We start from the raw sequence: 18,232 nt of genomic DNA, 5'->3' as shown, positions 1-18,232 counted from the left end.
GTATCACAACAAATGAGCCTCTCAAATCATTCTTATCAGCTTAGAATAAAATGGGTTATATTTACATTTCTGAGAAAAACAAGTGTAGCTATACATATCAAGGTACCTTGGACACCGCAGTCATCATCCACATTGCTTGCTGTGGATAGGCTAAAAACACCTTAGCAACAATCACCATCAGAACTGCAAAGACTTCATCATGAGAGTGGCAGATTCGAGAGATGAGCTGAGAAAAGGCTGTCAGGAACTGGTAAGGTGCCAGGTGATTTGTGTGCTCTGTAATCACCTTGTTTATTTTAGCCAGATCATTTTTCATTTGAACACGTTCTGAACGACCTGCTGAAAAATGAAAAGAAAAGACCATATTCCTGGTTCTCCTCACTGGAAATGGAAAGTCATTTAAATCAAGGCTCTAGAATAATATTTTGTTGGCAATTTCATAAGCCAAAATAAATTGAAGGCAACAAAAAAGCTCCAACTGTAAAGTTCTTTTTAACACAGCATAGAGTGACTGAATGCTATTTAACTAAGCAGAATACCAGGAAATTAAATCTCCTTACACTCCTAAAATGACTTCTTTAAAATGATATGGTGGGATAGAATAGACTAAAAACACTCCATGTATTTGCCTGATAAAAGGATTCCAATGTTCTTTAGTGGAGAGGAAATGAAGAAAGTCTTTCCATGGGATGAAATTAGCACATCTGCTCCTATCTTCCTATCTCCACCCCTCCTTGAGGACCCAGCTTGAGTTTCACATCAGCACCTCAGAGTGCAGGATCTTATGTGCCTGCAGCCAAACAGTTGACCTAAGTGTGTAGAATGAGGACAAGATCAAGGAGCACAACTGTCTGCATCTCTCCGGACCTGCAGGCAAAGTTTGCAATTTTCATTTGTACCAAAATCTCCCACCAAAGTATATCTGTGGTGATAGTTACTCATGCCTTCACGCTGCTGTCTACAAGATTTTTTCCCCCTACATTTCAGTAAAATGAGGTAGAAAATTTCAGTAAAATTCCTTCAAAGACTGGAACCAAAACAAACTGAAAGAAAAGCCCCAAGGCCTAACACTTTACTGTAGCAAGTGCATACAAAACCATTACTCATCACTCATGAGGCACCTTGAAAGTGGTGACCAGGGGTATGCAAGGATTTTCCCTGTATCTAATGACTTCAGTTACCCAAGGAACAATGTTGTCTCACTACATACTTGAAAAAATTCTGGAAGATTTAATTAAAATAATTAATACTCTCCTGCATATTAACATCCTGTATTTTACAAGAATAGTAGTACTTTCTTGTTTCCATATAACCTCAGGCAATAAAGCTAAATGAAAAACTGTAAATATACTTCACTGTTCTTTCAATCATCTGTTCAAAAGAATGACATGGAAACTATGTACTGGGAAAAAAATGTTTTACCTTTTTCACATTCGTATGCTTTTGCTCCAAAGTCCAGCCATAAAGACAGCATTCTTGGCATTGACTGATAAATGAATTGGTTTCCATACTGTAGAGACCTGTGATTAAATGTTTAAATCAAAGAATGTTATATATTGGAAGTACTACAAATTTTACATTCTCATTTGTTTAATATTCCATTCTAACTTTAGAAATGGAATATTTCTATACTAAGTACTTTATATACTAATACTTTCTATACTAAATATTTTCTATACTAAAATATTTCTAACTTTATGTTAGCATTTTAATGCATCTGCAACAACCAAAAAATATACTAAGAGTTTGTTTTTATTACTCAAAACCACAGATTAAATAATTAACTGTCTGACAAAAGACACAATTGGTTAGTCAGAAGTAAAACTAATTATGTATGAAAACAAAAAGGAAACATGTAACATTTTGTTTTGCAACAGTGCATAAAAATTGGAGTAAGCAAAGTTCCCCTCTAACCTCCCAAAGTGATGAACAATGTATCTGATCAGATCTCCTTGTTTTTCCATCTTGTTGTCAGTTACCATCGGCATTAATTTATCATAGTATTTTGCAAGATAAAAATGTCCATCTTCCCATTCTGGTAAGAAAACTGTAACATCCTGCAACACCAAAATGAGATAATTACTTCTGAGAGAATGCTAACTTAAAAACACAAAAAAAAAATTCTCAAGAAACAATCTCGTTTATGTTGTGCAGCGTACGTGCAAAGAAATTATTAATTGTTAACCCTGTAACTCCAAAAATTCTAATTTTGCCTCAAGATAATTGCTTCTACAAACCAGAAGTCTGTTTTTAAAATACCTTTTGCTTTTGGAGAGACATAATTCAAGATAGAATGATAAGGGATTCCTGAACTAGGAAAGATCATACTTTAATTAAAATCAGGTTCCTGATCCTAATAACTCAGTACTGAGTTTCTTAGAGCTTTTTGTAAAGTGAAACAGCATGTTAACAGCTGGACTTGGTCATCTTTCTGGCCTTAATGAATCTGTGATTCCATATCTTTCACATTTCTGTTTTCCTTCTGAATCAGGATGTTTAAAAGAAAAAAAATGTGTGACATGTATTAGAAAAGAAATAATTGGTGAGAGGCACATCTCTTATCTAATAATACTGGCTTCTTTCTTATACCAACACTTAGCAGAGAGTACTGAGTGTCAGTGTCTTTATGGAATCCACTGAAATTTCATTTGTATACATTATTTCAACCTTCATTAGATTTGATACATTTACATTTTTCTCTAAATGACTTTTACAGAAGTATGTTATTTAGTAAGACAGGAATAACTATTAACAGTATCAAGTGCCAAAGCCTGGACAGGAGACAGGCTGCTTTTAAGGAAGCATAAACATCTTGCATCCCTAGTGTTTTAGAAGGCAATATTAATCAATGCCAAAAAATATTTCACAAGATGAAGCATGCAGTGCTGTGTTGTTCAAGAAGATCCTACCAGTTGTCCCTTTTCCTAGTTCTTCAGAGACTGGAAGCACATTTAAATCACAGTTCTAAGTCACTACCAGAGAGAGAAATAACACTGAAGAGTAGTGCAATGCATCACCAGGTCAACTCTGTGTATTTGGAGTAGTCCACATTTTAGTAAGGAATTCTAATCTGTGCAAGCATGAGAATAAAGCCATACTTCTGTGACTTGTTTATTTAAAAAGAATTAATGAACTACTATGAACTGTAGTCTTCCCTGTACTGATGTGTTACATTAAACCTGGTTAAGACAGGTAAATTTCACAAAAACTGCTTCCCTCCTACAATGGATGCACTGTTTAATCCCATTTATGTTATACTTGGTTGACATCATCAGGAGCAGAACAATAGCTTACTTAAGGAATACATGATTATTCAAAGCTCCTGCCCTGTTAACAGTAGTATTCCAGATTACCTTATACTTTTTCATGACTGCATTGCTTTCAAAGTTAGCAGTTTCTTCCATAAATCTGCCCACTAGCAGCATTGCCCGACCATGGATGAGCTGATTTTTGCTACTGCAGGGTGCTTTATTTTCAGGGAAGCATAACTCAACCCCCTTCTGGAGAACAATTAGTGCTTCATGAACTTCACCCTAAGGGAAAGACAGAAAACATTTTATATACTTTAAATAAGAGAGATACAAAACTTCCCTCTTAAGAGTTGTTATTAAGGCGAAGTTATGTCCCCAGATATGTTCTAGGCCATTCTGGCTGTGGTAACTGAATATTACTAACTTTAAATGCTTCTTGTATTCCTTGTTATCTCAGCATTGTTGTGCCTTTAGGTGTACCACAGTAATTTCTCTCATGTTTGCTGCCTATTGCTATTAGTTAAAAGGAAACAAATTAAGAAGATGTCTACTATAAAGATAATATAAATTTGCCTGGGCTGCATTGACAGAGACAGGTAATCCACCAGTTTTATACAAAGGTGCCAGGAAGGTCAGATACAGAACACGGCTGACCAGCACCTGGAGGATCAGCTGCAATGTGTTGGTAGTCCCAGCTGACATATCTTGTTTTACATATGCTGACTGTGTGCCATTTTTATCTTGAAGAAAATTTAAAATATTATTATCTTGCATGTAGGAATTTAAATTTCATTTTTGTTTTCCTTACCTTGGACCAGAGCCACTTTGCTCTTTCTACATAAAGTTCTGAGAGCGTTGATTCCCCAGCATTCAGCAGGGCATTATAGGCAGTCTGGTGATGCCCAGCTTTCCTTGCAACTCTAGCACTCTGGAGCCAGCACTGTCCAACAAGCTCACTGTAATCCTGGCTGCAGGGACATTTTCACAGAAAATGAAACATTTCTATTTTGAATGCTACTTTAAAATCTGAAGTAAAAAATCACAACGTGTTGAAACACAAGTTGAATTTCTCAAGAAGTTATATACACTATGTAACAATAGTTTCAAATTATTTTAATACATTTGTTTCCATTTTTCCATTTAGGACTAGAAATAAATACACTTTCTCCCTGTTTCTTGCTTCTCTCTCCTTCAGACACTGCTTCTCCTTCTTATTTTAAAAGTACATAATATTGGGGGACTACTTTTATCTAGAACAAATTCCCAGACTTTTATCTTCTCTCTTCTAACATATATATGGAAATCCAGAGTATCACTGAGAATACAACACAGACAAGAAACAGTAACGTCCTCACCTTTTGCTGAGACTAAGCAAAGCCCTTCTCAGTGCTAAAATGGGTTCTTTTGCTCTGTAAGAGTTTTGAGTCATTTCAATACGAGCACACCAGTTCAGGGAATCTCTACTGTGGTCACCATCGCGTTGCTGAAACATTGGCCCAATACTGTGTTCCAACTCACACAGCATATGCAACCTGTGTTAGCAAAATAAAGGCAAAAAATTGGTGAGAATTGATTACTGTTTGACATACATGCAAATTTTACAAAGTTTTTGCTATTTTCTTCCTAAAATTTGGCACTGTAAATAATGTCACCCAGTAGGATTTATTCTAAAAAGCAAAAATGCAGCAAAACCAAGCACATAAAATCCAGGATTTACAAAATGATTCATTTTTCCTCAATACTCCTTTGATAAGTTGCTGAAGAAAGAGACAATGTAAATCACTCAGAGAGGAAGTCAAGCTTTACAAAGAGTATTTCTATTACTTTCAGCAACAACTATTCAGAAAGTCCAACATTTTCAACAAATCCCATTTTAAAAGCAATATACTTTTATTTAAAGTGAAGTTATTCAATTTATTTTAAAATACCATTACTGTTCATATCTGTCACTGTAAAGATGGAAAGCTGAGTGGTTGTAAATGCCTCAGTTCTCCCTGGCAGAGAGAAGTGGGTACAAATGTAGTGGGTACATCTGACAGAGAAAAAGTGATCCTTGAAAGGCTTCCAAGTAGCCTGGATCAGTGGCTAAAGGAAACTACTTTGAAACCCTTCTTTCTCAATACCCAAATTTCATTTCCCAAACAACACTGCAGAAATTACCAACAGAAAACAGAATTAAGAAGTAAGCTAAAACATGCACTTCAGCTGACTTCAGCCAATATCTTGCCATAAGGATGCATTTACAGTGCAGAGGAAGTACTAAGTCTATTCAAAAAGGCTACTTTTTAGTCTACTGCAGCCAAATTAAAGGTTTATTAATAAAGAAAAGGGATGGGGTTTAATTCTTACTGCTCTTTCTTGATTAAAAAGGGAGTGCTTTTCAGCCTCCATACAGATCAAAAGCAATGCCCTTAAGTTAATGGCTTTACTGGCCTATTTGTACTACTTCAAGCATGGAATTAAATTGCTGGTTTTTATTACCTGATGTTTACATTTGCTTGCTAGCTGATTTGGAAAGACCATACCGCATAGTTCTATTGGGAATGTTTTCCATGGAGGATAAATAAAAATTCCTAATTAATCAAAGGTTTTCACTTGGATGAATAAAAAAAAAAGGTGACAAAAAATATACCATTTACTGTAGAAATGCAATATTCTTGCTGCTGCATACTTGATTACATGATTTCTGATTTTAAAAATAGTGCCATGAAAATGAGAAACCTGATAATGTGTTCATATCCTCGCTGATAGGATCCTCTTTCAAAGCTTGCTGCTGAAAGGGGCACAATCTGTTCTGCTCGAACAACCTTGAGTGTTTCATAAAAAGCTGCTTCATTTTTCTTCTTGGCTGATAATAATAAATGTCCCAGTCTGACACTCCAAGTAGTGGACTTCACATCTTTGGGGAGAAAAGGAAGACTCTGCTACTTTAAGCAGCTTAACCTGAATGTGCTAATTTGTCTTAACATATTACTGGAAAAATAACTTCTTCTCAGAACTAAGTAACTGCATGTTATTAACACTGTATAATTCAACTCCACAATCCACCCAGCCAAACAAACTCAAAAGATACACACACTCGAAACTTCTGCTCAAAGACTATACAGGTTACAGTCAAATTCAGTTACAAAATCCAGAACACAGTCAGAACCAACCTTCCTACCAGTGAAATTCAAATCAAATGACAATAGCTACCCCTTAATTCAAGATGATTAAACTAAAACGTACAATTGTTCAGAAATGCAATAAAGTATTAATACTTTTATGTAATGATAACTTACCTGAAGCCAAATAATTTTCCAGTAAATCCCATTGTGATAGTTTCCAGGCTGCTTCCACTCTGTAAGTGTTCAACTCAGAAATCCATTCAGACCTATTAAAAGAAAACAAAGGCAATACAATTTCGTGCTGTCTCCTCTCAGTATGTTAATCCTACATTACATTAGCAAGTGTTCTTTACATAAAACTTTTCTTACTTGAAAAGAGGCAAGATAAGCTTGCTTCTAAAGAAAGTCAGTAAAACCAAAGGACATGCACTAATAACAAATAAGATCTGTGCAACATGATCCCACAAATGCAACCTCCAAAGAGTGTATTTAACTTCTGTGGTACACATCAAAAACTACCAGCTTTTAATCCATCTACCTATTAGACTAAAGAATACCAATGGAATCAGTGACATGGGAAACAATGCAAAAATCCTACCTAAGAAATTAAAGCACATTCCAACACTGCACACAGTGCAGACAAGAACTATGAAAATTTCTGGACTTCCTGAAATAAATAATTTATAGATAAAGCACTCAAAGTTTTCTAGCTTCACACTGCTAATTCAATTATGTTTAATAAGCCTCCGACGTTTGATAATGAGCAGAAATGGCTACTGAGGCAGAGATTTATACCAGAGCTTCATATTATTCAAATGAACTGTGTATTAGATGCTTACAGTACCTGTTTGCAAGCACTCCATTGACCTGAGTTATTACAGCAGATAACTGACCAAGGCCTAACATGGACTTCACTGCACCATGATAGTGAATGATCTAGAAAGAGGAAAAAAAACCAAAACAACAAATGAAAGCCCCACATACACATTAATGAAACTCATGGCAATCTGAAGGAAGAAATATGCTCATTTGGGTGGTTTTTAGAATACAAAAAAGCATAACTAATTGCACCGTAAGATAAATGAACATTCAAAAAATCCAGTAAAATAGTTGTTTCAGTTCATAAGCTACTTCCAACAGCAATAATTATTTAGCAACTGGCACAATAAACACTTAGATTCCTATTTTACTTAAATATTCTGAAGACCTTTTTTTGCCTTAGTCATCTGTGAGCCAGTAAGATGAAAAATAATAATTATATTTATTAAAAAAGAAAGTTTATTTACCTGATCAGGTTCCAGTTGGATAGCCCTATCATAGCAAGCTGTTGCATCTCTTAACAAGCCAATACTTTCATGTTCAAGGATTTGTTCTTTGAGAGACGGCTCTGCTTTCCGAATGGCGCTCACCCCAGCCACTCCATCTGGCTCGTGCATAGCAGCATACAATTTCTGTATTCAAACAGAATTGGACGTGGCCATTAAAAACAAGAAGTTATTTTATAGATAACCTGCAGAATCATAGAACTTCTTGAACATGGAGCACACACTACTCTGTAGGATTCATTGGCAATAAATTTTCATTGAAGATGTCAGTTTTGTCAGGTTCCTGCCAAAGTTGAGCCCTACTTCTTCTTAGTATACAGTAATATTTATGATCTCATAGTATTGATAGAGTAACACGTGAAGTTACCTGAAACCAACTGTATGAAGAGCAAAATAAATATCTTATTATTACATGATAGCATAAGGATGATTACTTTTGGTGAAAAAGCAACATACTAAGTTTTTTTCAAATTTGAAGTGCCACTGAGGAATATAAACCCTAGGGATTCACAAACAGGATCATCCCACAGGTTAAAATACTTCTTGAAAAGAATTTCTATAATTTGCAACACCTTTAGCATTGGCTCATTTTCTACTTTAGAATAAGCCACTTAGAATTTTTTCAAATGTACCTGGCTTTTTTTTTTATTATTATTATAGTTGGCTGTATTTTCTGGCAAAAGGCATAGAGCCAACTTCAAAGCAATAAATGTTATCCTATCAACAAACCCACATTTAATTTTTTTCAGGAATTTACAATCTTTTATTATACAATAAAAAGCTATTAATTCCTTTTCATATAGGAAGCATGCCAAGCAAGAGAAAGTACTAAATATCACTGAAACACAGATGACTAAACAGCTGTATTTAACAAGTGCCCAAATAAATATTTTTTTCTTCCCATCACAAAGAAGAATTTGACAAATCTTTATTTATCATACACATTTAATAAAAATAAAAAACAAAAATACAAAAAGAACTTCAGAACCTGAAGAAATCCAAGATGTTCCTGAATATTTTGTTTCTTCTCTGTTATAAATGATTCAAAGTGCATCACAGCCCTGGTGTAAGCCTTGGAACGAAAGGAGGCTACAGCCAGCGTATCCTGGGGAATGAGGTCTAGGAAACGCGTCACATTTTGATATTCTCCATAGTCCTCACTTGATGCTGTTGAAAAAAAGACAAAATAAAAAGTTTGTCAACTGAGGTTTCATTTATAAGAATTACCTATGCATCAAAATTTAATTAACTCATTTAACAATATAGTGAGATCACTATACTAATTACAGAACGTGGTTTTCTCTTCTGTCAACAATAATTCATTTAAAACAATTCTGGTGAACTTTCTACATCTTGCAAGACAGCACAGACTATTATATATTTTATGTTATATATTATATATAATATATATTATATTCAGTTAAACGGAATGTTTAGAAAACTATCAAGAAATGAACATTACATTGTTGAAATTTTAAATGTGTATTTCTTGGAACAGGCATTCAGAACAATCCATCTGGGGTAGAAGGGGTGGAAATTGCAATATGACATTAAGAAATCACAAAAGGGATTACATATTTTACTAATACAGCATTTGTAAATGGTCACCATGTGAAGCTGCAAACATAAATAAAATTCTTCTTTGAATAATGTTAATGCCATTTAAAATAAAATAAGCATCCCTCACTTTTTAGATCACTTCTGTCTTTGCTAGACTTGCCAGCATTTTTCTCAGCAATGAGTATTTGAAACTTGTGTCTCGCCCACTGAGTGAGATGATCCAGCATGGAGAACACTGTCTGTGTGCTCAGCTGGCTCAGATCAGATGCGCTGTCCTCAAGTCTCCTGCTGGACTGGTCATCGTGTTTCAGAACAGCCATAATCTCCATGTAAACCTACACAAAGGTAAAAGATAAAGTGTCATACCTGCAGCAAAATAGCAATAAACAGCAATTAACACCAAAGTCAATCTAAAATACTAGATATTTTAAGTGTATGTTTTAATAATTTGGAGATTATTTTCATGATCTTGTCTCTCAATCTCAAAAGGAAGAAATGGCAAACCAAGTAGCAGCTGTTGTTAAGGGATTCCATACAGGGAGAAAGTCTTGAGGTTTCAAGACACAACAAATGCTACTGCATCTCTTCTACAAATACAATACTTCAAGATTTGGTAAGAATAAAGCTATCTACTGGATACAAGATTACAGATCTACCTTTTTGCTTCTGTTTAAATAAATGCCATGACAAAGTATCTGTTTCTGTTTGGTTTAGTCTATAAAATACTAGCTAACATAAATAACAGATGCTTATTGTGGATTACTTGCTCACAGAGGAAAAATCATCACATGCCTCTATACACCCACAATATTTAAACACAAATATTTTAGCTGTGAAATTTCAAATTAATTGAATGTAAGTTATACTTTTCAGTATCTTCTAATTCCTTCATCTCACCCAGGACATGCTTACAAAGAGTCCTTGCAAACTTGCATCTCTCTGTACATATATGTGCTGCTCCCAGTAAAAATGGCAGCACTTGGACACATGCACTGACAGCTCAACTGAAGGAAAACAGGATGACTTCTCCCCCAGCCCTGCTTTGCTACAACACATCTACATATCCTGCTCCCCATGAATCTGGCAGCTGAATAGTTTATCCACTGAAACTATAATTGTATGCAAAGAAGAGGAAAAAATTACGAGTCTGAATTCTTGGAATTATACAAGTTCAATTTACTGGCTGTTTTTGTTGCACACTTCCTCTTTGTACCACTCCAGCTGTTGATGTTACTGCAGTCGTAATTAACTACACAATATCTAATCCCAGGCCAACTGATGGAAATCTGCAGATTGTGTTCCAACACAAACTTTTATGAGTATATTCAAAACCCTGACAGAAAATTTATATTATTACTTCTATTATTAATACACAAAAAGGAGTTTAACACCTGAATAATTTATTCACGTACGCCTACAGAGCTAAGCAGCTCTCTTGAAGAACAGCTCCTGATCATTTCTGTGAAAAATACTACCATCTTACACATCTCACCTCTTGCTGATCCTCTTGACTGCATCCCAACAAAACATAAACAAGGATGTGTGGAAGCAGATAAATTGTCACTTTATAGTCATTTTTCATCATAATACTGCAGCAATCAAAAACTTTTCTGGCAAGATCATGTCTCACCTACAGAAAAATATTATTTCCAGGAAGAGCATCATTACAAAAGTGCAAATACATGAACAATCAATAGATTTCCTTTTGTTGATGAACACAAATTCTAGTCCATCAAATAACTTCAAGATACCTGTCTCCTGCAGAAGGTTCATCAGACTTAAATCTGCAACAGGGATACCAGATGGCAGCTGCTATTACATGTAGCAACTGCTGACAGCAAAAAGACAGGTAAGCACTGCTTACATTTCCACTTCTCCATGTGATCTACACCATTGTGAACTTGCACTGGCCATAGAAAAAAACTTAAGACTGAGAGTCTGCCACTACACTCAGCCTCTCTTCTGCCCTTAAAAGCCTGCAGAAAGTAGGATATTATGAAGACATTTAATTCTACTCTGTCTGAAAGAGGACAGTGTAATTACTGAGCTATTGTAATTCAATTCACTTTTAACAGTGTCTGATTTGGAAGTGACATTTTCAGTGGGTCACTTAGATACTGTAAAGGGAAAAGAAAAAGAAGATACAAGTACTTTTTATGTACTGGGACTATGGACCTGCAGGGAAATCTTTCCGAAACTGAGAAGGTAAATCCAGAAGCATTTCAGACACTTTTCACAGGCATTTGTCTGTGCCCCCAGTTTCACAAGAATGTCAGGACAAAGACAAGTTTCCTTGATTTTTAGCTTTGCCACTGCCTGTGAAGCCTCGCCAGGAAGCAGTGCTAGAAAAGGGGGAGTGCAGCACCCTGCTGAAGAAGCAGGAAAGTCCTGTAAGAGGCCTGTAGCCAACAGACATATTCTCCCCATCCATCCCTGACCTGCAGAAACTGAAATGAGGTTCAAGAACTGTCTTGCAAAGAGCCTTAAAGAAAGATTTCTTTTCTTACCTTTGTTATAAGATAACCTGCCCAAGTTGCTGACCATTCTGCAAAATTATCACCTAATTTGCTTAAGTAAATTGGCTTCTTCACCTTAGACCAGTTTACAGCCTTCTGATAACTCTTGTACCTGTAATTGTGAAATATCCATTTAATAAAACTACCTTTTCATTTAATATAGTAAGAAATAGCACACTGTTAGTTATGCAATTTCCTCACTGGAGCACTATTAAGTTCTGTCTTCTGAATCTTTAAAAATAGAATTAAAACCCCCACTTTCAGAAGTCAGCATCTTTTATTCTAGACCCTTTTAAAATTAAATATGAAAAAAAAATTCTCATAACTTGTTAGGTTGCTTGTAAGTATATTTTAAAGTGCTATTTGTAATCAGTTTTAAGAAATGAAGTTTGATAAATATTTCAGTACTATGTTCTTGACAGGAAAAACACAGAGCACACATGAAAGCTGAGAAATGCCAAAAAGTCTGTTTTCTAAAAAGGTAAAGCTTATCACGGGTAAGCATGACTGTCTTCATGAGGAAATAGAAGGGAAACATTGATTATTTCAAGTTAAGACACCAACATAATTTGAAGTTTCATTTTATTGAAGTAATGATAAAAATAATGTGAAGAAAAAGTCAAATTAAAACTCAGTGAGCTCCTTCTACTTCTGTAGAAGGTAGGAATAATAGGATGCTAGTAGATTTGAGTAGAGGGGAAAGAAAAACAAAAGTTTCAGAACATCATAAAAGTCAATGCTCTAAGGACAAACGGGCAGACCTGGGCAAAGTATGAGCTCTGAGATTTGTTTGGTTGATTTAGAGAGAATTACATTCAAGTAAGTAATAATTCAGCTTTTAGTAGAAAGACCTTATTTCAATTTTGTATATATACATATCACTCTTCCCAGAAGAGTGAGAGTCACAAAACCATATAGGGTTAATACTAGCCTGGAGAAAAAACCAAACAGATGTGTTATGAAAAGCCATTCCTTAAACTGTCATATACCGTGTGTTTAAGTGAGGTTCCAAGATCTCCTGCACATGCTCAGGAAACCTCCTCCAAAGCCTGGAGCCAGGGCAATCAGTGTTTGTCTCTCTACAGTCATAGATGGACAGTAACTCCTGAAAAGGCATGGTTGCATCACCAAGTTAGCACTGAGAATTTTCATGACCACAGTACAAAACCTCGTGCATATGACCAAAACCCAGTGTATATGACATGATCTTTCCAATCTGAATGATTCTATGATAGGTAATGGGAGAGAAGTTATGGATGCTTAATTCAGAAATCATAACTAAAAAACCGTTATCCAGCACTGTTCATCCCCTGTTACCAGGCAAATTTTCATTTCAACTACTGATTCCCCAGATTCTCCAGCTGGTGTTTGGACCATATTATCTTGCATTCTTCACATCTGCCAATAAACCAGGACTAGAATTTAGTCTGATTCCTCCTTGTGCAGGGAGTGCACAATCTTGTGCAAATGCTAATAAAATTTTTATCCTGCTGACTACATAGGGCCATCTATTTTCTCCTGGACTAAAGAACTATCCCAAAGTTTTCACGAAGATATTAAACATCAAAAACACCAAGAACAAAAAAGAAACCAAAAACCCCCATCCACTAAATAAAACCAGCACAAAAGACTAGAGCCTGAAAATAAGGGTAGGCTCCCTTTCACTTACTTCTAAGACGTGTAAGCAGAAACCATCATAGGAACACTGCTTTTCATTTCTGCCTGTGCCACCTGAACTAATTCTAAGTCACTCTCAGGATTACTCCTTAATCCCTGTGTATGGACTGCTAGTTACCTCTGAAACATCAGATGTCTCCTAAAATATTGTGACACAAAAGCAAACAGATCTATCTTATTTGAGAACTACCCAGAATACTAAGTGTACTTTCCAAATGAAACCTGTTACAGGATGAAGTTTCAAATACTTAAACATATGCTTCAAAATGAAAATTTGTATTGCATAGTTCTAAATTCAATGTTACAGAAAATAATCTGTGAAATAAAAGTAGGATCTAACCACATATCTTACCTGAATTGCATATGCTGCAGAATCCTGAGCACGAACATTGTCAGCATAAGCAAGGAAAGCTCTGGTCAATTCCATTAACAATCCATAGGCAAAATTTGGATCTTCCACTCCAGCCTTAATCACAAACAGAATGCCAGTTTTACTAAAACAGAGTAATAGCTGTATCTTTAAATAATCACTTGGAAGCGTAACTCTAAACTGTTTTAGGGGAGACAGCAAGTCCAGATTTTCAAAGAGTCTAGAGAGAAGAGGTTCCCTCCTCCCAAGGACTTTTAGAAGACCCCTAATGCTAAACAAAATACTACTGCAATGCTTCTTACCACAAATGTAAAGTGTTTTCCTTGAGTTTCACTTGTTGAAAAATCGAGCCTGCCAGGATCTATGGCTCCCAGCTCACCTAAACATTCTCCACAGAGCAGTCGTGCCTGGGAATTTGCATCCTGGCAGCCAATGAGAAGCACTGTTACCAGCTGGGAGATGACTGGCTCCACGGTTTCACTGTCTGTAACATACTTGATCAATTCTTCCTAGGAAGATGGATAATAAAGATGAGTTATTCTACAACTGTATTTATAAATAATCTTGGAAATCTTCATTTAGCCATGAGTTCAGATTGTAACTACAGTCCAATTGCACTAATCTGCTTCTCACCCTAGGAAGGACTAAACAAATGTGTGAGAGATTTGGGCCTCAGTTAATAATGCTGTCATGGCCAATGTTGTATTTCATTATCATGCACCTCTCTACTAACATCATTTTCCTTCTCTGTTTTACCTCTTTTCTATGTTATCTTTTTCACTTACTCATCCCTCTTCTTATGTGTTCCAAGACTTCCTCCCCATTTCTGTCATGCAACTGTAGTCATACCTTCTAGGTTTGCTGCCATTTCTATTCCTATTATTTGTCATTTCTTGGACATTTCGTCACCCTCAAGTCCTACAAAGCCCAGGGTTTCAAGTCCTTTGATCAATGTCCATCATTTTAATTGGGTGTTCTTTCTTTTTTTGCTTTGGCCCAGCTTTTACTCCTCAGTTTCACATTTAGTCCAAATACAGAAAAAAATCAAGATGTTTGTCATTGTTATGCTTAATGAAAACTGAAACCACAGCCAACATAACAGAGCAAATAGTTCCACAAGCTGTGGAACTAATTAAGTTTGATTTATCTCAATTATTTTGCTAGATCTCTAACTCAGCAAGACATGGCAGGATTTTGCTGACCTGAGCTGCAAGAATTACTGGTTGGCCAGGAGCACACACAATGATTGTTTGTTCTTTTAGTTGGATTTTTTTTTTTTAATTTCTGGCTAAAGAGCATCTCACAATCTTATAATTACTAAGGGTACAGATTTATTACTTTTTCTAATGGGTCACATACACCCTTTGGGCTAATAACCACACAGAATTGTAAAGCAGTGTCTTCACTATAAAATCTTTTTGAATATGATCAATGGATTCCAATTTTAGAGGGTAGAAGACAAAGAAGGAAGAGGAAAAAAAAGAAGGTCTAAGGTGGTCCAAGCACATCTTAATTCTTTCATATATGACACACACACACACTCTTGCTTTTATGTATGAGGCTCCTGATGCAAAAGCCATACATGCCCTAAACAGACAATAAGTCCAGATAATAAATTGCTGCAATGGACTTTTTAGATACATCTTTCCTCAGAATTGAAATAAAAAAGTACACTAGCCTTGCTAAATCAGCATCACAAAGATTTGAAGGATTTGAAAGCCCACCTACATGGTGGTGTCATGAAAAAGAATCTATTTTCCCCGTAATATAAAGAAACAACTTAATGAACTGAGGAGAATAACTCAGTTCAAGTGAACACCCTGTAACAACAAGGAGTTTTAGACTTTTGGTCCAGATGCTAATTTGATTTATTTTTAGTTCTACTGAAGGAGGTTTTCATACCTGGTTCCTATACAATGTTTCTTTCAGGCTGGTAAGTGCATGAATCCGAACATCCACATTCTCGTGCTGAATAGCTCTCATAGACAGCTGCAGGGCTGTCTGCAGGTCTGTGCTTTTGGAGGATTCCTGAGCATAACATAAGAAGTTCAAGTGAAGTGTAAGAGGAATATGACAGAAAGTATAATAGGAATACAACTGAACAGCATCTCAAAGAACACAAGCAAGAATACATGGAAACAACTGCCTTTTTGCTCACATTCTCACCTATACCTATATACCATTGTCTTCTTGCCTATTTTTAGAAATGTTTTACTCAAAAATGTGCTATATTTTACTTTTGGGTAAATAAAAAATTATAAAATCAGAAGAAAATGCTTTGCTTAAAGTCTGCCTAAAATCAAATTAATTTCTACTTTTGTTATATCACTCCCACAAAGTAATTGCTACTTCCCATCTATTACCTAATCATTCTGAGGACAAGCAAATGAAATGGACCATAGAGTACTCCTAAGAAGAGACAAACTTTGCTCCCTGTAAAGGCATATGGCCATAGCTAAAACTGTTCACTTCTCATCCTAAAATCTGTCACAAAAGAGAAGAAAAGTCAGGGTTCAGGAAGATGCTACAGAAACAAGAATGTTGAACATGAGTATATTTCATTCCTAAACAAGGATCAGAACCAGCTTCAAACTATGCCTGTGATACACAAAACCTATTTTGTGTATCACAGGCAGATAAATATATTTCCACTTAGCAATACACTTTACATGTTTTCCTCAGTTGTCATGAATTCATTTTATGCAACAAAGCCAAGCAAATAAATAAAAGAAGCTGTACCTTTCTGTATTCCTGAAGGACAACCTGAACTTCTTTTAGTTCTGGAAGGTCAGGTAGAAAATATATTTCATGTAGAAAGTCTCGTACTGCATCCCTAATAGTTATAAAAAAAAAAAATATTGCAAAGAATATGGCAAACATCAGTCGAATCCAAAAGAACCCTAAAACCCCATCAAAATAAAGCAATGAAGAAATCTCTTTCAATATTGCTACTATGGCCTTCTACAAGAGCCTTATTATTCCTATTACTACCTTTTATTGGGAAAACTGTTGGTATGATACAATGCAAGAAAAATGAAAACCCATCAAAAGCAATCAAGGTATTAAGTATCAACATTCCTAAAAAAAACCCTTTTAAGCCATAAAATGTAAGATGAAAAAGAATTATGACTCAATCTTATCTTCAAAAAGGTTAAGTTATGAGAATTAGGTATTTTATTTTGTATTAAACTTTGATTTTATTTTCAGTTGGTGTGACCATTTGAATGGAATGTATGAAACCTTACTCAACATAATAATCTGTGCACTTCATAATTATACCTCTAATTATTGAAGAAAACAAAGAACTCATTTCCTCCCCATTTCCAATTTTGTACACTTCTCTTTAGCTTAGAGCAAATGTTAGCAATCATCATAATTCTGTAGAGGGAAGTAATTTTCCATATCAGCACAATAAACACACTGAAGAAAACCTGGCAGGCTTCAGTGTCCAAATGGGTTGTAACTTGGCCACAGCACCGTATATATTTATAAGCACAATATAAAAACCCCATTTCAGATAAGGCTATCACTTGTTACATTTCAAGACCTCAATACAATTTAGAGGAGGGGCGATTTTATAGAACAACAACTATTTAGCAGAAAAATAAGTTTTCTCATCTCAGTGCTGGATGACTTGAACTTAGGGCTACCCCCATTCCTGGTGAAAGATTTAAAGCATGTAACTGAAAATATTTTGTGCAGTACCTGTTCTCCACTATGAGGAAGTGGAATATTGCTGTGGTTTCCTTGGGTTGGATATGTATGAGGGGCAATAACACGACTATAACATGGCTGAGCAAGGAGCCGAGGTAGGAATGGTCCAGACTTCGAACAAAGCAATCCCAGGCTCTAAACAAGAAAAGGCAACAAAACAATATAATCGATGCTTTTCTCTGCAGGAAACATTTCAGGTGAGTCATGAGAAGCACTTTAAGCTATTTCAGCACTGTGGTTTAGATTACTGTCCAGAACAAAACCAAACAGTATATTAAAGGACAGAAATAGCAGGGATGTCACTGTTTGGGTGCACCATCAGTTCACCTGCAACACAGTTCTGGGAAGTCATCCTTGTATCTCAGAGCTGTTCTCAGCGTGGTCATCATCTTCACTCTGACAGAACTGATGTGTTTGGGACCCATAAGCGTCATTAAAGACCTCAGGCTGTTTAAAGCCTAGACAGATGAAAGTCATTTTAGTGTATTAGATACTCAGGAAAACATGTAGGAGTTATATTTTCTATTAAAATCAGGCTACCCTTGCTTAAGAAATCATACTCTAAGACATCAAAATTAGTTTGATGTTTTAATAAAGAATTTGGGTTTAGAAGAAAAGGGGGTGAATCTCTAATGATAAGATTGTAACAAAACCCTACATTATCTAGGGTGTTGGCAGATCATGACAGAAAAACTGTGGACACTAAGGAGTT

The 18,232-nt window shown here is 35.7% G+C and overlaps 1 protein-coding gene across 3 annotated transcripts in view; it reads right to left on the bottom strand.

Annotated features, from left to right (window-relative positions):
- The window catches only part of ATR (ATR serine/threonine kinase), a 39,260-nt gene that overhangs the window by 7,270 nt on the left and 13,758 nt on the right, over positions 1-18,232 (bottom strand). For all 3 annotated transcript variants that reach the window (XM_053952038.1, XM_053952039.1, XM_053952040.1), the window contains exons 18-38: positions 17,848-17,978; positions 17,512-17,655; positions 16,546-16,639; positions 15,709-15,834; positions 14,109-14,315; positions 13,789-13,902; positions 12,749-12,864; positions 11,751-11,871; positions 10,736-10,873; positions 9,371-9,578; positions 8,672-8,850; positions 7,645-7,809; positions 7,203-7,294; positions 6,533-6,624; positions 5,973-6,150; positions 4,607-4,783; positions 4,060-4,219; positions 3,354-3,533; positions 1,915-2,057; positions 1,423-1,520; positions 107-339 (exon numbers count right to left, since the gene is read on the bottom strand). In XM_053952038.1, the coding sequence (XP_053808013.1) occupies positions 107-339; positions 1,423-1,520; positions 1,915-2,057; positions 3,354-3,533; positions 4,060-4,219; positions 4,607-4,783; positions 5,973-6,150; positions 6,533-6,624; positions 7,203-7,294; positions 7,645-7,809; positions 8,672-8,850; positions 9,371-9,578; positions 10,736-10,873; positions 11,751-11,871; positions 12,749-12,864; positions 13,789-13,902; positions 14,109-14,315; positions 15,709-15,834; positions 16,546-16,639; positions 17,512-17,655; positions 17,848-17,978 (3,096 nt within the window). The remainder of the gene's footprint in view (positions 1-106; positions 340-1,422; positions 1,521-1,914; positions 2,058-3,353; positions 3,534-4,059; positions 4,220-4,606; positions 4,784-5,972; positions 6,151-6,532; positions 6,625-7,202; positions 7,295-7,644; positions 7,810-8,671; positions 8,851-9,370; positions 9,579-10,735; positions 10,874-11,750; positions 11,872-12,748; positions 12,865-13,788; positions 13,903-14,108; positions 14,316-15,708; positions 15,835-16,545; positions 16,640-17,511; positions 17,656-17,847; positions 17,979-18,232) is intronic.

This window comes from Vidua chalybeata, chromosome 10, assembly GCF_026979565.1.
Source record: "Vidua chalybeata isolate OUT-0048 chromosome 10, bVidCha1 merged haplotype, whole genome shotgun sequence".
Taxonomy (NCBI): domain Eukaryota; kingdom Metazoa; phylum Chordata; class Aves; order Passeriformes; family Viduidae; genus Vidua; species Vidua chalybeata.
Note: the sequence above shows the minus strand (reverse complement) of the source record. Positions and strands in the feature narration are given on the sequence as shown.